At 42.1% G+C, this 23,964-nt stretch overlaps 1 protein-coding gene across 4 annotated transcripts in view; it reads right to left on the bottom strand.

Annotated features, from left to right (window-relative positions):
- Positions 1-23,964, bottom strand: part of ATP10A (ATPase phospholipid transporting 10A (putative)) — a 111,031-nt gene that overhangs the window by 56,303 nt on the left and 30,764 nt on the right. For 3 of the 4 annotated variants that reach the window (XM_038173183.2, XM_072030591.1, XM_038173184.2), the window contains exon 2: positions 12,214-12,418. In XM_038173183.2, coding sequence (XP_038029111.2) covers positions 12,214-12,418 — 205 coding nt within the window. Of the gene's footprint in view, positions 1-12,213; positions 12,419-23,964 lie in introns of those variants that run through there. The other variant, XM_038173185.2, reaches the window with a different exon arrangement.

The following is a 23,964-nucleotide window of genomic DNA, read 5'->3' as shown; positions in this document are numbered from 1 at the left end:
TTTCCAGCAATCTTTCTGCTAAGTTTCATAAGTGCTGGAAGAAATTTCACTTGATTAGTGGCAGAAGCATTGCATGGTCATTTTCATTTAGGAACACCACACAGCTCAGGTCAGCTTCCAATTATACCTTGGCCTACTCGTGCTCTCACGCTGGGCAGTTGGCCAGTCCAGCTTCTTGTGGGATGAAGTTCTGCCAGCAGAAACGGGAGTAGGAAGGACTAAGACCCTTAAACGAGACGAGGGAAGTGCCAAGCATCTCTCTTACATCACTTCACAAATAAAAAAAGATCACCAGAGTCCATAGGAGTCATAGTCATAGGAGACTGAGCGTGGCTGGTAATGAAGGCTTTTCCTTATGAGCAGGAAAACCCAACAGGAGGGGCTGCAGTGTCCAGATGCTGTCCCATGCACCAAGGCCTGAAGTGTCTGTCTCACCCTTAAGACAGAAAACCATGACAAAAGGAGCTATACGCATTACGTTTAAAAAAGATTTGAGGGGAAATCTGTAGCATACAGCCACCTCCCATGTACCAGAGAGATTCCAGTCCTTACCAGTCAGCTGAGAGCATGGAGGGAAAAAAGCAATCCTAATGAAAACAGACGTTTAATTCCAAGTATTACAGAGCAGCATTCATATCAGCACTGCCACAGTTTTGTCAGCCTTTCCCTGAGTGTTTCTAGTGTGAGGTTATATACCCAAGTAGCATGTCCCCAGGCTGGACACTGGCATACAGTCTGCGCTTGGAATTGTGTCTTGTAACCACAGCCATCATCCCTTGCTTGCTCTCATAATGCTCCCAACACAAATGTAGCATTGAGAGCACTGTGGGCAAGAGCTTTGCTGCCTGGTCCGTCTGTTCTCATCTGTTATCCATGCCATTGATCAAATTCCTTTTCAATCAATACACTAAAGACTCCAGAAGCGAAGGTCAAACTCAAAGAATTCAAGGTGTGATTTTTTTTACATACCACCTGATTGCACAGGCTTTATGAAAAGAAATTCATGATGGCCTTCACAGCTACAAAACAGGACAGAAGAGCTGGGAAACGATCTGAGGGGGACAAACATTTATCAGATGGGTATTACGGTTCAGGTCCTCATGCTTTGGCATGCACAAATTAACTCCACTAACTCTATATGCCTTTTTATTGCTTAATAGCTGACACGACCCACCTCTACATAGTTAATAGCAGGACAAAGCCATTTTTATCCCTTCCTGTTGCACTTCAACAGTCTGTAAGTCATATCCCTGCGGTCTTGGCCATACAGGCCACACTGTTGTACAGGTGCATGAGTATGCTTAGCCATCTGAGACATGGTTTTGAATATGCTGCTTAGTAAAGTCAGGGCAAAAATATAAGAAGCAAATAAGTTTGTTAAAGTTAAGTAGAGACCGGTAAAGCTCATGACAAATTATATTTGCTTTCTAACCTCACTGTAGGGTAAACACCAAAATCTCTTCCTCCTAGACGACAAAAGGGTAAGTGCTCCCTGCTTTGATATAAACCAGTCTGTTACTGTGTCATTAACAACATTGAATTAGGCTGCTGTCCATAAATCTCCATGCACTACTGATGCTTTTAATTCAAAACCAAATGGAAGTATAAGCACTATAGTTCTTCACAGAGAACAGTACCGTCTTAAGTCATGAAACTACAAGACATTCGTAGCTTTCTCACAGGCATATACACATATAAAAAGTGAATGACCACCACAGAATCATAACAGACCCTGAAAATATGAGCCTGAGTATAACCAATGAATGGAAATTGTCATGAATTTCTTGAAATAACAGTTCTGAGACATACAGCCAGCCACTTCCCATGTAAATAACATTTTAATGCAAATTTCTACAGCTCTCTGTGGCCTTATCAGTACTAAAACTGAAGGTAGACTTGGAGGGTAGCAGGTGGAGAAAAGAGAAGTGGGATTAGGCTTACTTCCCAGATGCTGAGATAAGGGCAGGACTTCCTCATTATGTTCCTCTGCCTTTTGTGGCAGAAAAGCAGACCCTTTCCACACCTCAGTGCTTCCAAAGGAACGTGACACCATACCATCCTTGCTGCAGGTACTCATGGCATAATACCGTCAACCCTCCTGCTTTTGATACCGCAGCTGGGATAGTGAGAGATAAGTGTATTATGATATGCTTCCAGTTCAAAGATCCTGGCCCTAAAATCATAAGTTCTCAGCATTATATTACAAAATCTAATTTCTGAGAACAGTTTCCAGGTATGTCCCATTCCCAGTGGAGAGGCCAATGTATGGTGAAGGAATAAACAGTTCGAGTTTTTGCTTAGTAAAACTGAGTTAGGCCAGGAGATCAGAAAAGTCATGACAAACCAATACAAAAAGATGACTTTAATGGGAAAACCTCTTCTTAAATTGCTTTACGTGTAAATGCTTACTTCTCTCTAGAAAGGAAGCAGCATTTTGTTCTCTACAGACCTGAAATATTCCTTTCTTTTTTAATATTTTTTTCAGAGAAACAGCAGAATGAGGAGATGCTGGACTAGCCATACAGAGAATTAAATCTTCTGCCCCTCTAGAGATCAGTTGCAGCACAAGCACTGACATAATACAGTTCCTTATGCAGCTTCAGCACTGTTCCACCGGTGCAGGAAGTCTTACCCTGGGGATGGGAGGTCCCTCGCAGCCAGGGCATGCAAACTTAGATTCACCACTCCAGCCCCTTTAACCCATATGTGAACACAAAAGCATTAAGAACTAACATCAGTGGTAAAAATCAACTACTCAGCACCTTTCCGAATCAGGATCTTTACCCTACCTTTCATCCCCAATGCTTAGATCGAGATATCGAAAATTTTGTCTCACATTTACTCAAATTTTTTGTTCCTCTGATTAATCTTTCTTGACAATCAAACTTGTGGCCTGGACACCTGCACGATGGAAACCAGAAAGAGATGGCAACCTTGATCGAAACTGGCTGAGCGGGAAGTGAACCATCATTCTTTAGTTTTTTATTTGCATCCTTTGCCCTCACCTCCCAGTGTGAGGCTGCTGACTAAATGCCACGGCCAGTAGTAGAGTGAAAAACTGTGCTCAGCAGTCCTCTAGGACTCTTGGAGAGCACAAGAGTTTGCCAAAGCACTGACTCGGATCCTGCTCTGCAACAGGACATTCTGCAAGCAGCTGTTACATGCCTGTTTTCTTCGTTGGAGAGACGGTAGTCGCTTCCTCTTTAACTAGTGATGGTCATGGTTTCTACACAAGTCATCTCTGAACATGGTGCTATCCAAAAAAAGATACAACAGTATAGATGTAGTGTTTTTCATAGTGATTCAACCTCTATCAAAGAAATGTACTGAACGTTCAGAGTGTGACCTCTAACAAAGGTCTTCATGGGGTTTGACATGCAAGTGTTCTGCACTGACAAACACAGGTCTTCTTACAAGGTTAGTTTCACTAAAACCCTCAGCTAAAATGTAAGCAAATAGCTTTTAATTTAATATACTGGTAGTGCATAGGAAAAAAAAAAACAAAAAAAAAACATTTATTTTATTTTGTTTGCTTAGTTATTTTTTTAAAAACTCTTTTTTTTCCCTGAGGGAAATCTAATTTTGGCAATGTGTGTGGGACGGAGCACTAATCTTCTGTTTTAACATGTGTATATCTGGAATTTTCAAGTCACTTTTCCTGAACTTGTAAACCTTTCCAAAATACCACAAAAAAAAGCAAGGCACAAGGGATAATCCCCCAAAAGATGCTAGAAATACATTCACTGTTCTTGTGTCCTGATTCTACCCTTTAAAAGTACTTGCAGTCTAAATGTGACTGAGTATGCTGATTAGTCCTCATTTATGTGATTATAACAGAGTACTGTTCCCACTTATCTAAGTGGGACCACTCAGTAGATAAGGAATTGGCTGGATGGTGACATTCGCAGAGTTGTGGTCAATGGCTCGATGTCCTGGTGGAGACCAGCGATGAGTTGTGTCCTTCAAGGGTCTGTACTGGGACTGGTATTATTTAATGTCTTTATCAGTGACAATGCACAGTAGGACTGAGTGCACCCTCAACACGTTTGCCGATGACACCAAGCTGTGTGGTGTAGTCCACAAACTGGAGGGAAGGGCTGCCATCCAGAGGGACCTGGACAGGCGTGAGAGGTGGGCCTGTGCGAATGTCACGAGGTTCAACAAGGCCAAGTGCAAGGTCCTGCACCTGGGCCGGGGCAATACCAAGCACAAATACAGACTGGACGACAACTGGATGGAGACTACAGAGAAGGACTTGCAAGTTCTGGTGGAGAAAAGGCTGAATAAGAGCCAGCAATTTGTGCTTGCAGCTTAGAAAGCCAACCGTATCCTGGGCTGCATCAAAAGAAGCGTGGTCAGCAGGGTGAAGGAGGGGATTGACCTTCTCTACTTTTTTCTTGTGACACCCCACTTAGAGCACTGCATTCAGCTCTGGAGCCCCAGCAAAACATGGACATGGAGCTGTTAAGAGTGAATCCAGAGGAGGGCCACAAGGATGGTCAAAGGGCTTGAGCACCTCTCCCATGAAGACAGGCTGAGGGAGCTGGGGTAGTTCAGCTTGGAGAAGAGAAGGCCCCAGGGAGACCTTTTAGAGGCCTTCCAGTACCTAAAGTGAGCCTATAGGGAAGCTGGGGAGGGATTCTTTGACAGAGAGTATAGTGATAGGACAAGAGGTAGTGGCTTTAAACTTAAAAAATGAAGGTTTAGATCAGACATCGGGAAGAAATTCTTTATTCACAGGGTGGTAAGGTGCTGGCACAGGCTGCCCAGAGAAGCTGTGGCTGCCCCATCCCTGGAAATGTTCAAGGCCAGGCTGGATGGGGCTTTGGGCAACCTGGTCTAGTGGGAGGTGTCTCTGCTCATGGCAGGGTGTTGAAATTAGATGATCTTTAAGGTCCCTTCCAACCCAAACCATTCTGTGATTCTATGATCCTGTGATGACAGTGCGAGTTTATTACTGGGACAAGTTGTGACAAGGAGGATATAACTATGCCCATTCTTGTGTTGATTTAGAAGATTCAATCAGAATCTTTGAGGCAATGAGCTTGTATCAGCAAGTTGAAAACTAGTTTGTCTGGGAAGGCTGCTGTTTTAACTTCACCTGTTCTTGCAGACTGGCTTAGCTTAACTAACACAGATGGCTACACGAGAAATCTTAACTTCTTTTAGTCTAAATCAAAACTAAGAAATTGCTCCCTTCCCTTCCCTTCCCTTCCCTTCCCTTCCCTTCTCTTCCCTTCCCTTCCCTTCCCTTCCCTTCCCTTCCCTTCCCTTCCCTTCCCTTCCCTTCCCTTCCCTTCCCTTCCCTTCCCTTCCCTTCCCTTCCCTTCCCTTCCCTTCCCTTCCCTTCCCTTCCCTTCCCTTCCCTTCCCTTCCCTTCCCTTCCCTTCCCTTCCCTTCCCTTCCCTTCCCTTCCCTTCCCCTCTTTCATTTTTTTTTTTTATTTTATTTTCTAGGGTAAAGTCTGAAAGAAAGAGAGCTTGAATGCAAAAGGAACATCCACACTGAGACACCGGGCTGCCCTGCAAGCTGTTTTTGTGCAAGAAGCATGGGTTGCCCTTCTCAAAGTATCTCATTAATAGTGCAGCCTACAAACGTCTACAAAGCCAGGCTTAGAGTGCAGCCCTTCTAGAAAGCAGTCTCATCTTCTCTTCTGGACCAGTTTCTGCCTTGGGCTTACAGGGAAAGAAAGAGGCATATAAATGACCTAATGCTTGGAACAGGGAGCTGTGGTACTGCTTCTCTACGTCCAGCAGTATCCAGGATGCTTCCTCCACTGTGCAGCAGCAGGTAGGGCTGGATGAAAGCTAGAGCTGTAAATGCAGCCCAGCTTCCAGGCCGGGATAAAAGAGCAAATATGCTTGCAGCAAGCATAGGCTCTGAGTTTATACATATTCCAGAAGGGTTCACATACTGACTTGCAAGTAAATCAGCCTGATGAGTTATTTTGGTGCTAGTCTGCATGCAAATTAACCCTCCAAACAGGCAGACACCATAATCAAATGTGCTTTTTAGACAAAATAAATAAGCAGCCACAAAGTCATTTGCAAGGCCTATCTAAACCTGTTTAATCATGCTAGTACAAGTCTGTTTTGAACAAAGGTCTACTCTTACGAGAAAGAGAGAGAAAACAAATCTATCACCTACTCCTAGCAGCTCTCAGAAGGATACATGTGCCTTCTCAAATGGGATGGCAGCTGCTAGATTTATCCTAGCTTTCAGCTGACCTGAAGCTTTCCACATAAACATCCAGGACATGGCCAGTGGTTAATAAACCATAAGCTGCTCCAGGATCCACAGTGAGTCTTTGTGGACTTTGTTGAAAGGCATACTGAGTGAAAACAGTGGAGTATTTTGTTTGTTTCGTACTACAAGGCAGTGAGAAAATGTAAATGTTTTTCATGAGTCTAGATTCATACTATCAAAATATCCTAAATCAAGTTTATGAGACCTGAAAGGGAGTTTTGAGCTTTTGCAGCCAAAGCTGTATCTGCTTATCCACTCCGTGAAGAGCGGCTGACAAAATGTTTCACATGCATGTAAAACATTCCACACGCAATTATGCAGGGTGTGGTGGCAAAGCAACCCGGAGAGTCATACAGAAAACACATTGATTCTTCTTTCATAATGTGTCTCCTATTAGATCCAGCGCGCCAGAAATGGCTGCTGTGACTAGACAGCAGTGAGGGTGGGTTAGAAATTAGATGGAAACTGGTGCAATACCAAGAAACACTTGTTTTTTTCCAAGAGATGCTTGCTGGCCATGGCTAACACCATTAGATCAGCCACAGGGGGATTCAGTGAAGTACTTTCTCCAGTGTCACACTGCACACACAGAGCTGATCTGTGCTTGGGTGTGATGACAGTCTCCTATCCTTTTGACTTGAAAGGCAGAGCGTGCAGAAATCCATTTCTGACTATTTTAAACATTCCCAACGCACCCTGTCACTATAGTATCTGGATAACAAGACCGAAGTATTTAAAATCTTGGAGGAAAAAAATGAAAAATCTCCTATTTCTAACCTACTCACTGCATAATTTCGTTACTTGCAAGACTGACTGTCTTGAGTGTCCAACGACGTACACCCTCTAACTGGAATTGTCAGACACAGAAGCCACTGAGGAATGAATATATCGACGGCTTTTCACAGCTTGCCTATTGATAGGATGCAGAATCGTGTACAGAAAGCACAGTTTTGTGTCAGACAGATCACATTCGTTAACAAACACAAAGCTAACAAGCAATATGTTCCCGGTGTACTATAAATTACTCAGACAAATCAAAGCAGCACTAAAATAAGCGGTATTTCTGGTCACTTGCACTGTAAAGGAAAACAGTTTCTTGGAATACACAAGTGGAGAGGTCTGATCCAAGCCCACAAATGCTGATCTTGGATCTTCTGAGCATATGTTTAGAGCGTAATAATGTCTGCAAAACACTGGAGACAAGGATACACAACTGCTTCTGTAAGTGCTTATTGCTGCGTCAAGGGTCAGGCCAAAAAGAGATCAGGATGGTGCTTTTTTTGAATAAAGGTTTGGAAGAGGGAAACAGTAAGACCTGTTACAGCCACTGTGACTACAGACCTTATATGCTCTTGATGCTGAAATAAGACACAAAGCGACACTTCAGACCATGCTGGCTGAACAGCGGCTGCTCTAGAGGACATTGCTGCCCAACGTGACAGCTCTGGGCTTTCTGTCTTCTCAAAGGGGGGACTGGAGAGCCTGCTGTGGCTGCAGGAGGACTGCTCCGAGCACACCACACTTCAGCGAGCCCATACGGATAATGGAGCTGGCTGGAAAACAGCCTGCAGTAGACCTGTGGGACTGTAAATTGCATGGGTGGGCACAGGGCAGCGATAGAAGTAGGAAGCCATAAAAGTGGCTTAAAACAACTATTCCTGCCTCTGCCCCCACTCCTTTCCCATGCCCAGTAGAGCTGTGGGTATAGAAATAGCTATCCTTTACTGACCTACTTCACAGGCACGTGCTCAGAAGCCATCAGTTAGTTCATATAAGAAACGCAGAAATGCCAAGCTTTGTAACACAGCTTCTTTTAAAGGTTTGAGATACTGCTACAGAGACATTATTCAAAGACTGCTATGGGCAGCTGATATTTTAAGAAGAAGCTTCCAAAAAATCTTTGTTTCTTGTCCCATGATAAGCCACATGACCAGGCACGTCATTCTGTAAGGAGGGTGGGGGACGACTTCAGCAGTGTGGGAAAGAGAGGGTCAGGACTACATAATCTATTTGTTTGTTTTCCTGCTTGAACAACAAGGCTGTAGAATGAGACAGAACCGAAGATCTACAAGCATAACCAAGTTATTCTGTTGTGTAAAATGTTAATAAAAAAAATATAAAGAAGCATTCTCATCCACGTGAGTAGCTTGGGATGCAGGTCGTAGTAAAGATTTAGGAAGGAGCTTTGCTGAGGTTTGGTAAAAGGATGGTCAGCATTTGGTACAAGAAAAAGTTGGTCTTCCAAAGTCCTTTATGAGATCTAACAATAAGCCCTCTCCAGTTGTGGTGACTCAGACATACCCAGATGGGAACTGAGCTTCGCTCCAAATCATTGCTATCACGTTGCTATTCCATGCCACGTGGCTGTGGGCCTCATATTCATCCAACATTTCCCAACCAGCTCCCTCTGTCCCACTGCATGACTCTAAGTAGGGCAACACCTTCAAGAACCAGTAAGAGCCCACCACTACTAGTATCAGGTGAGGAATGTAACACTGGTGCATGAATTAACAGTGTGCTCAGACAGGTTTTAGCCATGACTTTAATGAGGATGGCAAGTATTCTTCTGGATGACTTACACGGCACGGTTACAGAGAGGCTCTGTGATGCTGCAGCCACTGAGGACTCAGAACTTGCAGGTGCGCACTTTGCCTGCAAGCTAATTGACACAGGAACCTGGGCTTGGATATTTCCTGCTTGCTCAGCTATTTTAGGAGAGGGGTGTTAGTCACGTGTGGTTTTCTTACAAGCTCTCTTTCAATACTTGAGATACTTGAATACTTTTTCCAGTCCTTCTTTCACTGAAATGAATGAGCTTTCTGTCACTGATGCTAGTTTAACCCCTGACAAATTACTACGGACTCTACTGCTACCCTAGGTAGGCATTCTGTGATCTAAAATTTATTTTAAGAAATAACTTATCCACGTATTTGGGAACATACTTCTGGGATGGAAAAGTTCCATAATCATGTTATAATACAGGGAACTAAAATACAGGAGGATGGGCTGGAAATGGAGTGTTAGGTGTCTACAAAGCTGACTACACCTACCTACAAGTTAACTGATTTCCTCAGAATGCCTGCTCAGGTGCCATTGAGTAACAGATGGCTGAGTAAGCCATGCCACGTATACCTTGACTCCGCTGTTTGGCATGTAAACCTAGCTGTGTGGCTGGTGGGTACTCCCAGCCTTCTTCCCCAGGGAGGCTCAATGCCATCTCTGATAAACTTTAATCTGTTTGAGGAAGAAACGACACTGCCACTCACACATACAGTCTAAAGGTTAGAAGTCTTGCCGAACTGTACAAAATCCGGATTTCAGCTGCCTGGTTTAGATCAGCAACTTAAACCTCAGCAAGTGTGACAAACATGAGTTTGCAGGGATAGTCCCTTCCCAGTTTTCCTGCTACATCTGTACTACAGAATCACCAAATCACCGAGTAGCTGAGGTTGGAAGGGAACTCTGGTTGCCATCTGGTCCAACCCTCTGCTCAAGCAGGGCCACCCAGAGCAGATCCCCAAGGAGGAGACCCCACAGCCTCTCTGGGCAGCCTGTGCCAGGGCTCCTCACCCGCACAGCACAGAAGTGCTGCCTGGTGCTCAGAGGGAGCCTCCTGGGGGCCAGTTTGTGCCCAGGGCCTCTGGTCCTGGCTCTCAGCACAACTGAAATGAGTCTGGCTCACTTCATACCCTCTGTTCAGGTATTTACAGATGAGATCCCCCCTGAGACTCCTCTTCTCCAGGCTGAACAGTCCCAGCTCTCCCGAGCCTTTCCTTTTATGAGAGATGCTCCACTCTATCTTAATCACCTGGAGTTGGTCCAGGATGTCTTCATCTGTTGTACAGAACCCAGAGCTGGCCCATCACAGCAAAGTATGGGGGAAGGATCATGTCTTTACACCTGTGGGTGCTAACTCTTCCTCGTGTGGCCCAGGAGGCTGTGGGCCACCTTTGCTGTGAGGGAGCATCGCTGTGCATGTTTAGCTCAGGCATCGGGACCCCTAGGGACTCCCAGGGCCTGCTCTACAGAGCTGGCTTCCAGCTGGGTGGCCTCCAGCCTGTACTGGTGCTGGGATTGTTCCTCCTGGCTGTCAGACTTTGCACTTCCCTTTGCTGACCTTCATGAGATTCCTGTCAGCCCATTTCTCCAGGCTGCTGAGATCTCTTTGGATGGTGGCATGACACTCCAGTGAATTTGCCACTGCCCCTAATTTTGTGTTATCTGCAAATTTACCGAGGGTGCACTTGACTCCTTCATTCAGATCATTAATGAAGATGTACTAATGCACGTTATGTTTGCTAGGTAGTGACAGATTGACTTCACAGCTCATGGCTCAGGCACACATTTAGGGGTCACAGCTTCCAGAGCAGGGGTTTGTAAGGTTGACAGGTACCCCCCAGGAATCACACTCCAGGTGCTGAACCCTGGCTGCTGTCAGGGAGGCCGTGGATCTTAATGAAGTAAAAGGGATTATTCCGGGCATCCTCTTGTGATGCTCTGTACTTGTATACATCATTTTCTTTCACTGTATTTACCAACACCTTCTGCTGTGTGTCAGAAGGTCTTGGATCATGAAAATCCAGCCATCTGCTGCAGATGAATGGGGCAGCTGGTACCTTCCTTGGTTTTCTTTTGAGAGAGAGCTGGGCCATGCCCTTATCTTCCAACTGTACGCATGATAATGAAAGCATCCCTGTATTCAGTAGCCTATATGCCATCTATAGCTTTTGTCCTACATAATGTGCCTGAGGTCATGTAGGACGTCTGCGTTAGCAGAGAACTGGGACACATCATCTGAGTACCTCCCTGGAGCTCTACCCACTGGGAGAAATTTCCTCTCAGTGGGAACAGGATAGGACTTTTAAGAAGCAATTTAATTAGCTTCTTTGGAACAATCAGAGTTTTTGAAACATTTGGCCTGTAGCTCATTAAGCTTCTCGTCATGGTGGTAGCTTACATGTGATGTTGAAATTCTACGTGGAATTCACTTACAATTAAACAAGTCTTTATCTCACATTTTTCCAAGCTATTCACAGAAAGGCTCTGTCTATCATAAACTGCTATTTGGAAGTCACACTGATTTTTATCCTATCGGTTGGGCTACAATTTCATTAATGCTGATACACATCAGTACAGCCATAGGCTTCTGTAGTTAACTTTTGATGACAGTGGTAAAGGGCAGAAGCTCCCATTGTTTGCAAAATCTCTCGCATGAGAATTACGAGGGAAAAAGATGTAGCTGAATTCTATAAAATAATTATTTTTTTCACAGCGAAATACAGGAAACTGGGGTTAGTTTTGCAGGAGAGGTGGGAATGGAGCGCATACAAATAAATACTATTTCAGTAAGATTGTTAAATCAAGTAATTTCCTTCAGGTAATTTCCGCTAATTCTGCTGACAGCAACTGAACTCCTGCATTTTGTTTTGTTTTAAAACAGTGCTGCTGGGCAGAGATAAGTACAGTGAGAGAGCAATAAAACAGATTTTCAGCACACACACCTCCAGAAGGCATGCATCCTGCCCCTTTAAATCTTACACGCTTTCAGAGCTGGAGAGAGATTCTGCAGCACAGAGTTTTAGGCAAAATTCTTAACTGAAACTGATCTGGTCTGCAGGCAGGAAAAGTAGTTTGTTTATATTTGAGTATCTTCTCATTGGGTGGTTAAAATGTTTTCGAAAATCAAGCCACAATAGAAGCCAGCAAAACCCCCCAACATTTTCCAACCGCACACAATTGCCCCAAATAATTCCTATTCAAATTCAGGGAAAAAAAATATGGTAAAACTTCTGATACTATTATGAGGTCAGCTGCTGGCAAGTGCTGGTCTTCTAATGACAACCATAACAGCAACTCATTAGCACTCCTCCAACAAGCAGATTTAGCTGGTGTGAAGTAGATTGGTGAACAATTAACTTACCTGAAACAAATTTTTATCTTAAGTGAGAGCCAAAAAGGGTGACTTACCAGCTCTAAGAACCTCCTCACCACCTGTCTTTGTTTTAAGTTAGTTTCACCATCCAGGTTAGCAGTTTCTATATGGCACAGCCCATCAGGATCACTTGAAGAGAGCAGCAAGATATCAGCAGGTATAATTTCATTACAGCGAAGCTGAACAAAGTCTCCAACTTGCACTTCTTTCCAGTATCTGCTTATATATTTCTTCTCATTCCTGGAAAAAAAAAAAAGAAGACATTTATAGAACATACATTAAAAATATATGTGTAGACTAGATTGCCTCACATACAATCCAGTTTGATTTGTAACAGGAATACGGTGCCTTTGGAAGGTTCTCAGGTACTCTCAAGTTATGCCAGCAAAAGTTTGTGAAGGCTGCCAGGAGGTGTCTTGTCACCAATTCAGCCCCAGGTCAGGGTTCCCAAGTCCTCTAAGAAAACCAGATGCTCTTTAAAGCCCCAAGTACAATGTGATATTTGGATCAAAGACACTAAAGTCTGTTAATGAAAGAAAATTCCAATATTTGTCACTACATCTAGAATTACAAGGACACGTCATGGAAAAAACACAGTCCTACCTGCTCTACAGGGAAAGGACACTGTCCTTTTAAAGGACTCTTCCTTTTAAATATTTGTGCAGTATCTTCATATTAGCCATAGTGCCATCTGTTACATAGCCAATTTCTGCTTAGCTTCTCTGAAACTTTTATTTGGGTTGTAATTTCTTTGTCCTTTCAAAAACTTACCCACCTGAAACACTGATCCATGCGATGTGCATTTAGACACAGTCACTAAACCTGTCTACTTTTATAGGTCATACTAATTTGCTTTTTTTCATTTTTTAACTTTTTCTTGAGAGCAAGAGGAAAAGAACACAGCTGATTGCTTGGTTAATTCGAGTTAAAACTCAGGTTTTTAGTTCTATAACAGCCAGGCTCATGTGCTTTCTTGGCATTTGTGTAAATTGCTTTCTTCTGCTGCATTTTTGAAAGAAATGCATCTCAAAACAGCCCTGATGTTAACGTAGTACAATACCTCCTGAAAACAGGAAGCTGCTGTTCTGACACTTTCCCAAGCTGTCAGAGCACACCGCCTTGCACGGTGCAGGCAGTGGCACTGCTGTCAGTGCTGGCCCTCTCCCGCTGACACTGGAGCCAGGGGATTATGATGGGGGCTGTTGTTTTACGGTCTTTAAAATATATCATTTAAAAATACATTACTTGCAATAGTAATGTGAATTGACTTGTGAACAGGAGGAAATACGGAACTCCTGCTAATGATGTCGCTTTGGAGTTCCTGTTAGTGATGCTATGCCCAACCTAGTCATCCTTGCCATCCTTGTCATGCTTTCATCGGGGTTACAGGAATTAGAAACTTAGTTTGCTTTTATTCACTTCTTTAGCCTAAACCCTGAATGATAACACAAAAGATAGCACAATGAAGTATGAGTCATATCAAGCTTTATCTCCCAGAATTTCACTGCCTTTTCCTAACATCCACTTTACAGAGAGGAATGTAAACAACGGCTCTGCTTTCTATTTTGATAAAGCCTGAAAATGATTAATAAGAGCAAAGTGTAAAACATGATAGTCTCACAAGGGCAGGTAAGCTGCAGATATCACCCACTCCCTTCACACTCAGGGTGAAGGCAACATTTAATTTTTCCTGCTAAGGAGTACGAATTGCTTTTAAACCCAGCACGCTGTAACACAGTGCAAGTCATCACGTCACATATCTGAAGAGCTTGTCAGCTCCGCACCCTGCAACTCCAAATCACTTCACTCACGGCCTTGATCCTTTTCAATTTAACTGTGTGACTGGGTGATGTTCAGATGCACGTACAGAGTTGCAGTGCAGATGCATGATCAGGCTACAAATAGCAAGAAGTCCCATACTATGCTATAAGGACTGCATTTTTTTATTTAACTTGCTTGAAAAGCACGGCTATTTTGGCATTTCTTTATCTCCCACCTGTGTGGCATCAATAAATGAATATAAGACCTCCTGCACACGCACTGGGACTGTGGGGTAGAGCCCCCTTCACCAGCAGCACTAGAATAATTTGTCCCATTACTGGACTTGATGCAGCTCTCAGCTAACAGGGGCCTGCAGTGGATGAACTGCCAGCCCACAAAGAAAATGACTTTCTAATCCTCCTCAGCCACGGCTGCTTTAACCCAGTCCCTAACCATAATTGTCCCACTGCAACACATGAATTGTCACTGCAACTATTTAGTACAGCCTTCAGACCTGGAGGTTTGATACTAGGTGCACGAGACAGACTTCAGGCCTTTTGGAGCACTCCTTTAGTGTGCTTGTCCTGTTCTTCTGAGCAGATGTTCTAGCATGCTTAAAAACACCTTTCATACCTCTAAGCAGTACAAACACACCAAGTGACCCTGTTAATATAGTTACCATTTTCCCATTGACTCTAGCAGAGACAGGACTTTATCATTCAAGCCTTACACTACCTGCTAAATGTTTATTCTTGCTGTTATATTGTACTGGTGAGTTCCAGAAGTTATATGATATAGAGTTAGAAATGCCACGCGTCTTTTAAGAGAAAGCCTGCCTTTAAAATTTACGCCCTTTGTGTTTGTAAGGTGTGGCACACAGGAATGCTTGATTTAAATTTTATTTGAAGTTCAGAGATTTGAGCAGTTTTGCCTCAGTGTATCCTCCAAACATTATTCCGAAGGGACCCTTTCCATGTCTCTAATGATTTACTTAGCATCATCCTGTTGTGATAAAAAACCTGAACTAAACATACTCTCCATGCGGAGGCATATGTGCATTTTTACATGTTCGGTGTTGTTTTCAAATGGTTTGCTATACTTCTCACCTTCAAAGCAAATATAACAGCTAGGCAGATGCTTTAGCTGAGCTCTTCACAGCCATAGCCAGGCTTAGAGGACATCAGCAGTTTATAGCACGGGGCTGTAATGGAGATCACCAAGACCCGCTCCTTGTGCCTCCAGGCACTTATGTCATGGAGACCAAGCCCAGAAGAGAAACCAGAACAGACACTACGCACTCTTACAGCAGGACATCAGCGAAACGCAGTAATGTGGGTACTTGTTACTCATCCAGCAGTGAGCACGATTTTTCCTGGCAAAGTCCTGTCTGTCCATTTACCTGGTAGCTGCTTCTGAAAGGCCCTCCTGTCTCTCCGGTCTTTAATGTCCTAAACCAGCAAAGTTTGCTGTCTTTCCATTTATAGTTAGACAGCTGATAAATTAGTGTTTAAAGCACAGACACCTGGGTCTATTTCTCCAGGACCCTGCCATTTCCTCTGGCTTAGTCCTGAGTCTTTAGCTACGGCGTGGTCAGTGCCCGTCCTCCAGAGTCCCAGCACTTCAGGCACTGCCTGCAAGGAACTCTTCCACAAAAGCTTTTGGCTTTGTGAATGCCATCTCCTGATATGTGATGTGGAAGTGATCAAGGGGTTCTAGCAGAAGAGGGCTGGAAGACAGCACCCGAATTCATGAGGCCAGCCCCTCGTACCCCACAGGAAGGCCTGCTGTGCGTGTCCAGGCCAGAAGCCAGTAGCCACAGCTCGAGTGCCACCACCTGCCCCCACGTGTAACAAGCCTGCAGGTATGTTATAGTGCCTGTAACACGCTGATGATGAACTATTAATTTCAGACAGCTCTGCCCAATTTCAGACAGCTAGGTCAGGTGCTGTGTGCGGCTCACAAACCAGAGATGTCCGGCCTCTTTAAAACCACCTAATCTTGATCAACACGTCTGCAGGCAAAGAACAGACCTGTAAGTTGTGGTTGTACACTCTTAGTCACATAAACCTTCCTTCTCCTCTCTGCCACAACCTAAAACAGAACTTGCCAGGGCTTTCACTTTTCTAAGCACATTTTTACAGGTAGACATGGACTGAAAACTGAAGATGGATGGCTAACAGGTCAGCTGGCTCAGCGGTGTGGACATCAGCTGTTTGCTAAACGTGGTCCTGGCAGGAGGCAAACTCCTCCAGAGGTTAATGCTCTTTGCAACAGCGTGCAATTACTCCAGCACACTCACTTTCAAACACACAGGGAAGTTTGCAACTTCCTTTTACGTGTGTAAAGATAGTGAAAATAATGCTAGCTGCTATCTAAAAACTTGCATTAGTCTACCTACTGCATATACTCGGCCGACACTATGCTTTGAAGCAGAATTTGTGTCAAATCTGAGAATGGCTTTGGTCAATAGCAAAACCAAAACCAAACCAAAAATACTATCTTTTTGTCTCTAAAATTTAGATTCAAATAAATAAATAAAAACAGAAACTCCAAAATTGCTTTTTGTTTTCCTGTTAACCATACCCTTCCCTCTTCTTTTCTTGTTCTTAGTACATGCTGATAAAGATCATGCCACTAATTTTATGGTTCTGGCCAAATAAATATCAGTTTATACCTACAAAAGGCTGAAGATTGTAAATTGTCTCTGCTTGAAGATTACAAAATAACCGTTTCCCTTTTCTGAACAAGTTTTAACTGTTTCCGTGTGATAAGGCGTTATTCAAATTGAGCATACTTAAAGGTAGATAACAAAACTCCACATGCATAAAATTTAGCAGGAATCTTCCCTGGTCTCTTTCTCTCTCTCAATCCCATTTCAAACAAAGTCTGATGAAAATATCACAAGCAAGACTTGTTATGAAATGTGAAAGCCATGCAGCCAAAATCCATTCTTTTGGTACAAGGCCTCCTCTACACTAGAAATTTTACACCTTAAATCAAGAAGATGGAACTGAAAGGGAATTATTTCTTGCTTCCTACCCTTCCCCACTGACAAAAATTACAGTTAATGAGTGGGAATGGCCGATGTAGGTTTGCTTCAATTGAATGGTTTGGGAATCTGTTGCTCTGCCCCATCTTAGTCCCAACATAAGCTCCTCTATGAACTTCAGCAGGGCTTGTCAAAGACATTTAGGAGAAGACAGAGGATTATTCTTTGGGGTGTTCCATCTGTGTACACCCAGTGTACTGCTTCTCCCTACACAGGTTGAGACTGCAGCTTACAAGTTTTTAAGTCTTTCAAAGCATCCAAATGAAATGTTGTTTCCTGGCCCAAGCCCATCCGCTGACCTGCTTTTGAAGTAACTATTGTCTACACTTCAAAAGAAATCTGGCTCCTTTGCCTTCCCTGCCAGCTGAAGCTGGCCATTGAACCAGTAGGCTTTAAAAGAAACACAGCAATAAATTAATTCTGTGGAAGATCTCTCCACAAAAGGCAGGTCAAAGAGCTGTGTACAAGGCATACTTTGGAGCTGTTCTTGATGCCAGCCAAGTCCTCCCCTTCCATCTTTGGAGGCAGAAAAGAGAGTGGGGGAGAACTAAAGAAAGCATCTGGTACATCTCTGTCCTCAGCGACTTCAAACCTATTCAAGTCAGTTGGCTACAAGTGCCGTGACAGCTCTCCTGGCTAGGAACAAACTAGCTAAAAAACTTGAGGACAACTGGCAGGAGCCAAGCACTGCAGCATCCCAGTCTTCAAAAGCGGAGTTGGTGGACAACACTGAAATACACAGAAAAACCCTGCTGTTATAACCAGCACCAACTACAATTTGAAAACTACAGGTATTGCAGAGCCCGGGGTTTAAAAAACAAGGGCTACCTACGAGACCGAGGCATACATTACACAAAGCCTGAACATGCTAAGTATCTATGGAAACACGTAGAGCACCATTTGGGTACAATTACAATGTTGTGGCAGAACGAAGGAAAAACATGTAGCATAAGTTAATGCCAAAGCAGGTTACATAATGCCCAGAATATGTCTTCATTCCACCACAAACGATAACATCTGTTTCTATGAAAATAAATCATGAAGAGGCTCTGAATCTGATATTAATCAGACAAGACATTAAGAGAGAGTGTTCTTGAGAAATGTTGGAGGAAAAAAAGATTCTCCACGACTGTTGTTTCGTTATAGATCCCTTAATACTCGCATTGTTTTAAGAGCACCAAAAAGTTTCCTTGTTTTCATGGACTTCAAATACCCATTTTTTTGGATTATCAAGTTCAAATGCATCTTAGAGCTGCTAGAAGCAAATATGCTTGCAGAGCGATAACGAGGCATAAAGGTGCCTTTTAGTAAATTCACACTTTCTGAAAACTGATTTTTCTGTTCATTTTTCTGTTACAAGTCAAATTTGTTATTAAAAAAAATGTACCCATGAAACTTCAGTGTTTCAGGTTTATAATGTGGAAGTAATCACTGAACTTCTCTTGGCAGTGTTATCTCCATTATACCTCTTGTTGAAATAAACCTCACTATTGTTAACTATAATGAAACATTTGCTAACCGGAATAACTAATCTTTCAGCCAAGAAACTTGTTGTTTCGATAACAACATGAAACATAAAGGCAGACCATGCAACGAAACTGGAGAAAGAAGAAGCCATCTTCCAGAACTTGGTTTTAAAATTCTCAAGACTATTTTGGAGAAACGTCTAGTATCCTATTTTTAATAAGTGGCATAACTTCCAACACTCCTATGTTTCCTGCCAAAAATGCTAACAAACTTGTATAATTGTTCCAATTAGCAGATATACTGGGAGAGAAGACTGCTAACTGCTTATCACAGATATTAAGATCGAATATTTACTCTACAGTAGTGCTCCAAGTAACAGCAAAAAGATTCAACTGAGCTCGGTGCTGTGCAAACATGGAAGGAGAAACGATCCCCTGCCTGAAGGGGAGCCATTCAAATTAGAGATACCTCATGATGCCTACCTCCATCTGTGCTTGCTTCCTAAACAATTAAAATGGGAACCCTTACAAGGGAGATCTTAGGTGCCAACTTTTTGCGATTTTGCAATATTTGTCCTCTACACTGATAATTAATAACATAAGGACACTTAGGAGAACTGTTTGAGTGCCTAAAATTCAGGTGCATGCTATGTACATAAATTTGTTGGACTAAATCCTATGTTTGGGTGTTCTTCCACTGAATTTAGGCCAGGGTAATCTGTTGGCCATTCCATGGGACAGCTTCATGCCTTAATGATACACCTTAAAAGGCAAATTTAGTATGGCTCTGCAGTTAATGAGGGAAATCGATTCTTTAACAGATTCAGCCACTTCAATCGATTTTTTTTCCCCTTCTCATTCCCCTGGTTCTACACACCTGCCTGACTCTATCTCAGGGCTACATGACCCAGCTCACAAAAATGCATTACTATGTTCACTACATATACACACAAAGTCATCTGTAAAGAACTGCTAAAGAAAGGTGCTTCTTAACCGCAAGAGTTTTCATGTGAAAAATCATTCCAGTTCTTTCAGCTAAACTGCTTATGTAAGAGCTGAAAGAAATTTTATTGGGAAAGGCATTTCCTGTTAATTACGTGCACAGACCTGATGGAGTTGTTGATATTCGGTTTGGGAGACTATTTTTCTCCACATAACTATGACATACAAACACACCTCCTTTAAAGCTCACGTTATCTAATCACTGCACAAAAGCACCCCACAAGTTAACATAATTCAGATACTATTTTAAGTTAGCAAGAAAATTGTTGAAAACAATGTTGATATTCAACACTTTTGTATTTCACAGCAAAATTAATATCTCAGACTGAAGTGCAAGATTTTGTTTTTCTCCAGTTCCTCCTCAAAAAATTAGGACGTCTTACATTTTCCTTCCATTTCTCTTCTTGTCTGGCTGATGTCTACCCATGACATTCATCTCATCTGGATGTTCTCATCTCTTCTCATTTGGACAATCGAAATTTCAGGTTGAGGATAGAAAAAATATTTAATTATCAGTAAAATATTTACTATCTGAAAAATATATCATATTTACTATCTGAAAAATATTTATCTATAATATTAAAAATATTGATTTCAGAAAAACTGAGGTGATGTTCTTCATGTTGCTGCCTCTAAATTTCTTCTGGCTGCAGTTCCACAAACTAGATTTAGTCCACACACAAGACTACTTGAAGCGCCACACAAAAGTTAACTCTTCAAAGAACTCATAATTATAAAAAGTGGAAAAAACATGTTATCTGTAGTATTATTGGAAGAATCTTGAAGAAGAAAACAAAGTTGGCTGCTATATCTTTGTGTAACATGTTAACAGTTCTTTCTACTCTGAAACTGAGATGTGAAACTATGTAATATGTGGGTTTGCAAGGACATTTGAAGTATGTTTCATTGTACTCCTCAATTCTTATGAACTTTATATAGAGTTACTACGGAATTACCTTCCTCTCTGTCGGAGGAGGTGTATTCAAGGAAGTATGCTGAAACGAGGGCAACAATTTTGGAATAAATGTGTTCTTGGAAGATTTTTCCTGATCTGGAGGAACAGAAGGGTCAGCTAAGGACCTGAAATATGAACATAAAGATCTTTTTATTCAAAGCCTATTTTAGTAGTTACTATTATTAACTCTTCTTTGTTGATATTTCTCCATGTAGTTTCTTAAACACGAGAGCAAGGAGCCTTCTCAGAAGAGACGTCACTAAACTAGATGCTGAAAATCTGGAGGTTGTTGCCTTGCTTTCATCAATGCATATCCAAAGTGGAAGAAACGTCTGATAACTTAAATTTACACCTACAATGTTGCTTTGTGAGAAGCAATATCAGTGTAAATCCCTGGGGAGCCCCAGATCTGAAGCATGAAGTTCTATTTCCAGCATCACCACATCCCCAGGAGTGAAGGAGCAGTAGAAAGAATTACAACTCAGAGGAATCCTCATTCTTCTGTGTAGCTGGCAGGACGATAAGCCTTAACTAAAACTAGTACTTCAGGCAGATCTGAGAAGCACAGCTGAAGTTTTAAACTTAATGACTTATCCTACATTACATGTACCAGTTTCTCTATATTTAGCTGCTCTCACAGGTTATGTGGTCTCTGCCTTTCTGGCTGACCACTTGCCCCAACAGGACAAGAATACTAACACAAGGAAAAGCAAACAGGCTCAAGCTGTACTGCAGTGCCTGAATTACCTTATTGCTCTCATAACAAATAGAAGTCTGAAAAATCTCTAAAATTCTGCTATAACATAGTCACAAGGTGTTTCCCAAGAATGCTTTCTAAATGAAGGTCAATAAGGCTACATCCAAACTGGGACCCGGGAAGACTTCTCAATGTTACATGACTGAGTTACATGCACTGGGTTGAATCCTACATCAGCCTGAAAGCAGGGAGTGCAAAAGCTTCAAATTGTGATGCTTTAGGTTCTGATGCAGTTTGAATTCAGGCCTATCAATCTTTTTACGGTACTGTTTTGCTTCTACAGACATTCACAGAGTATAAAAATGTTCCTCACTCCCATCAGAGAAGAACTAGAAGACCTAACTCTATGCAAATCATATGTGGAGATACGAATCTTTGAAGGTTTGAGTCAAAACAAGTATGTCTATGGATGCAAATTTTAAATTCAAAATTCTCAGTGAAAATAAGTAATAGAGATCCACACTGAAGAAGTGAAAACCACAAAATGCAAAAGTCTACTTACTGAGGAAATGTAAGATACCATTAATAACATTAAACTAGTTCAGATACAACTTGACTACTGTTGGTACCCCCACAAAAAAAATTTAGGATGAGAATTCATTTAGTGTTTTCATCATCAGTTTGGCTATACTGAGAGCATATGTTTTCACACAATCTGTTGCTTCCCTGAGTTAAAGATATCGGTCACCATCTATTAATATTCAAAACTTACTGGAGCCAGTCACTGAATACATTTGAATATGAAATTCTAAGCTAGAGTAATACTTTTATTTTCACAGAGATAAATGAATTCTCCTTCTGTCCCATTGATTTACTATAAATTGTAGACAGTACAATGGAATCACGAGGTAGAGCCCCGTAACACACACAGTACATCTCAACCTGTTAACACGGATATTCAGAGACCTTGTAATTACACAGCTCTGCAGGGAAGCAAGTCATCTTTGCTGCTTCTCCACAACTACTGAACTATCATCAGTAGAAAGGGCAATTTATATAGAATGACTTGCTATCAATATAAATTTTGATAGCCTGTTTCCAACAGTTTACTAGACAATGTGTTTTCACAACAAAGTATATATTTCCATTATAATCATCCACACTTTCTAAAAATCATTGGGGCAGTTTTCAGTCGACTGAACATTTTCAAGAGAATTTTGGTATGTATTTGTACACATTCGAACAAAAACATAGACTTACAAATATAAAATAAACCTTTCTTCACTATTGCACTATTATGAAGAAATAGGATCACTCATGAACACTGGTTCATGGAAATTCCTTTTGAATTCATTTTGAAGCCTTGTATTTTATTTCTTTCAAACGTAAGCAGGCCACCTCATATGAATCACAGAATTGTCTAGGTTGGAAGAGACCTCAAGATCAGCGAGTCCAACCTCTGACCTAACAGTAACCAGTCCTCCACTAAACCATATCACTGAGCTCTACATCTAAACGTCTTTTTACGTTTCGACCTCCAGGGATGGTGACTCAATCACTTCCCTGGGCAGCCCATTCCAATGCCTCACAACCTTTTTGATAAAGAAGTTCTTCCTAATATCCAACCTAAAACACCCCTGGTGCAACTTTAGCCCGTTCCCCCTCGTCCTGTCACCAGGCATGTGGGAGAATAAAAAACTCCCATCTTACTACAGCCTCCTTTAAGGTACTTATAAAGAGCGATAAGGTCGCCCCTGAGCCTCTTCTTCTCCAGGCTGAACAATCCCAGATTCCTCAGCCACTCCTCGTAGGACTTGTTCTCCAGACCCCTCACCAGCTTTGTTGCCCTCCTCTGGACTCTCTCGAGCACCTCGATGTCCTTCTTGTAGTGAAGGGAATGAGTAGTGTGTTTTGATTCTTTTTACACGAAAGGGATACTTCTTCAAGTGCAATCTTTCTTGTTAATTACTAAAAATTTGCTTGAAAATATTATTCTCAGAATTAGAAACAAAATATGCATGCATCCACTTACTATTCACTGAATTCCACAAAAGAGGCTACAAATCTTGGCCCCAATTTAGCAAGGTACCTACACGTACGTCTCAATTCAGTTGGAAAAGCATTCTTTCTGGCCAAAATCCAGAAAGCAAATTTTTCTGTAGTTCGCATTCATAACTTCCTTCGAGGGGAAAAATAAAACATTGAAAATCAAAAACACTGAAAGATAAAATACTGAAATTCAATACCATAGGAAAAAATAAATTTCAAGGTCTTTGCAGCCAAAAGAAGAAAGCGACTGGCTGCAAGCAGCTCCACTTTTGACAATCCCAGGAACTGAGCTTAGAGGAGCCAATTACAAAGGGACTATTTATTGGAAGAGTTTGAATCACAGAGGGAGAACAAATTGCCTAAAGAACTTGTGAGATCTGAAACACCTTAGCAGGTGGCAGACCACCCTGGTTGTCTGCAGAAAAAAAACAAACAGCAGTCTGCAGCCTAGAGTGTACTAAGACCAAAAACCGTGTGTCACTACCTCTAGGCAGAAGCTCAGTTAGAAAAATCATGGAAACCAGTTTTAAACTCAAATTTCATTCTGATCTCTCGATGTACTATTCCAAACTAAACCCATATACTCCTGCAGGTAAAACTTGGAGACCTAAGAAGAGGATTTTTTACCCCAAGCCCTTTCTCCACAAGTTTGTAAGAAATTCAAAAAGGTTTAAAAAATGTGAATCATTTTTTTACAGAGTACGTAGGTCTTCAAATGTCTTCAAACACTAGCTGAATGTTTGCATGTCCTTTGCATGTCATCATTTTCATCTCCAGTACTCAAACTCGTAATTGAGGGTTATTTTT

This window comes from Anas platyrhynchos, chromosome 1, assembly GCF_047663525.1.
Source record: "Anas platyrhynchos isolate ZD024472 breed Pekin duck chromosome 1, IASCAAS_PekinDuck_T2T, whole genome shotgun sequence".
NCBI lineage: Eukaryota > Metazoa > Chordata > Aves > Anseriformes > Anatidae > Anas > Anas platyrhynchos.
The sequence above is the reverse complement of the archived record's forward strand: the minus strand, read 5'-3'. Positions and strand labels throughout refer to the sequence as shown.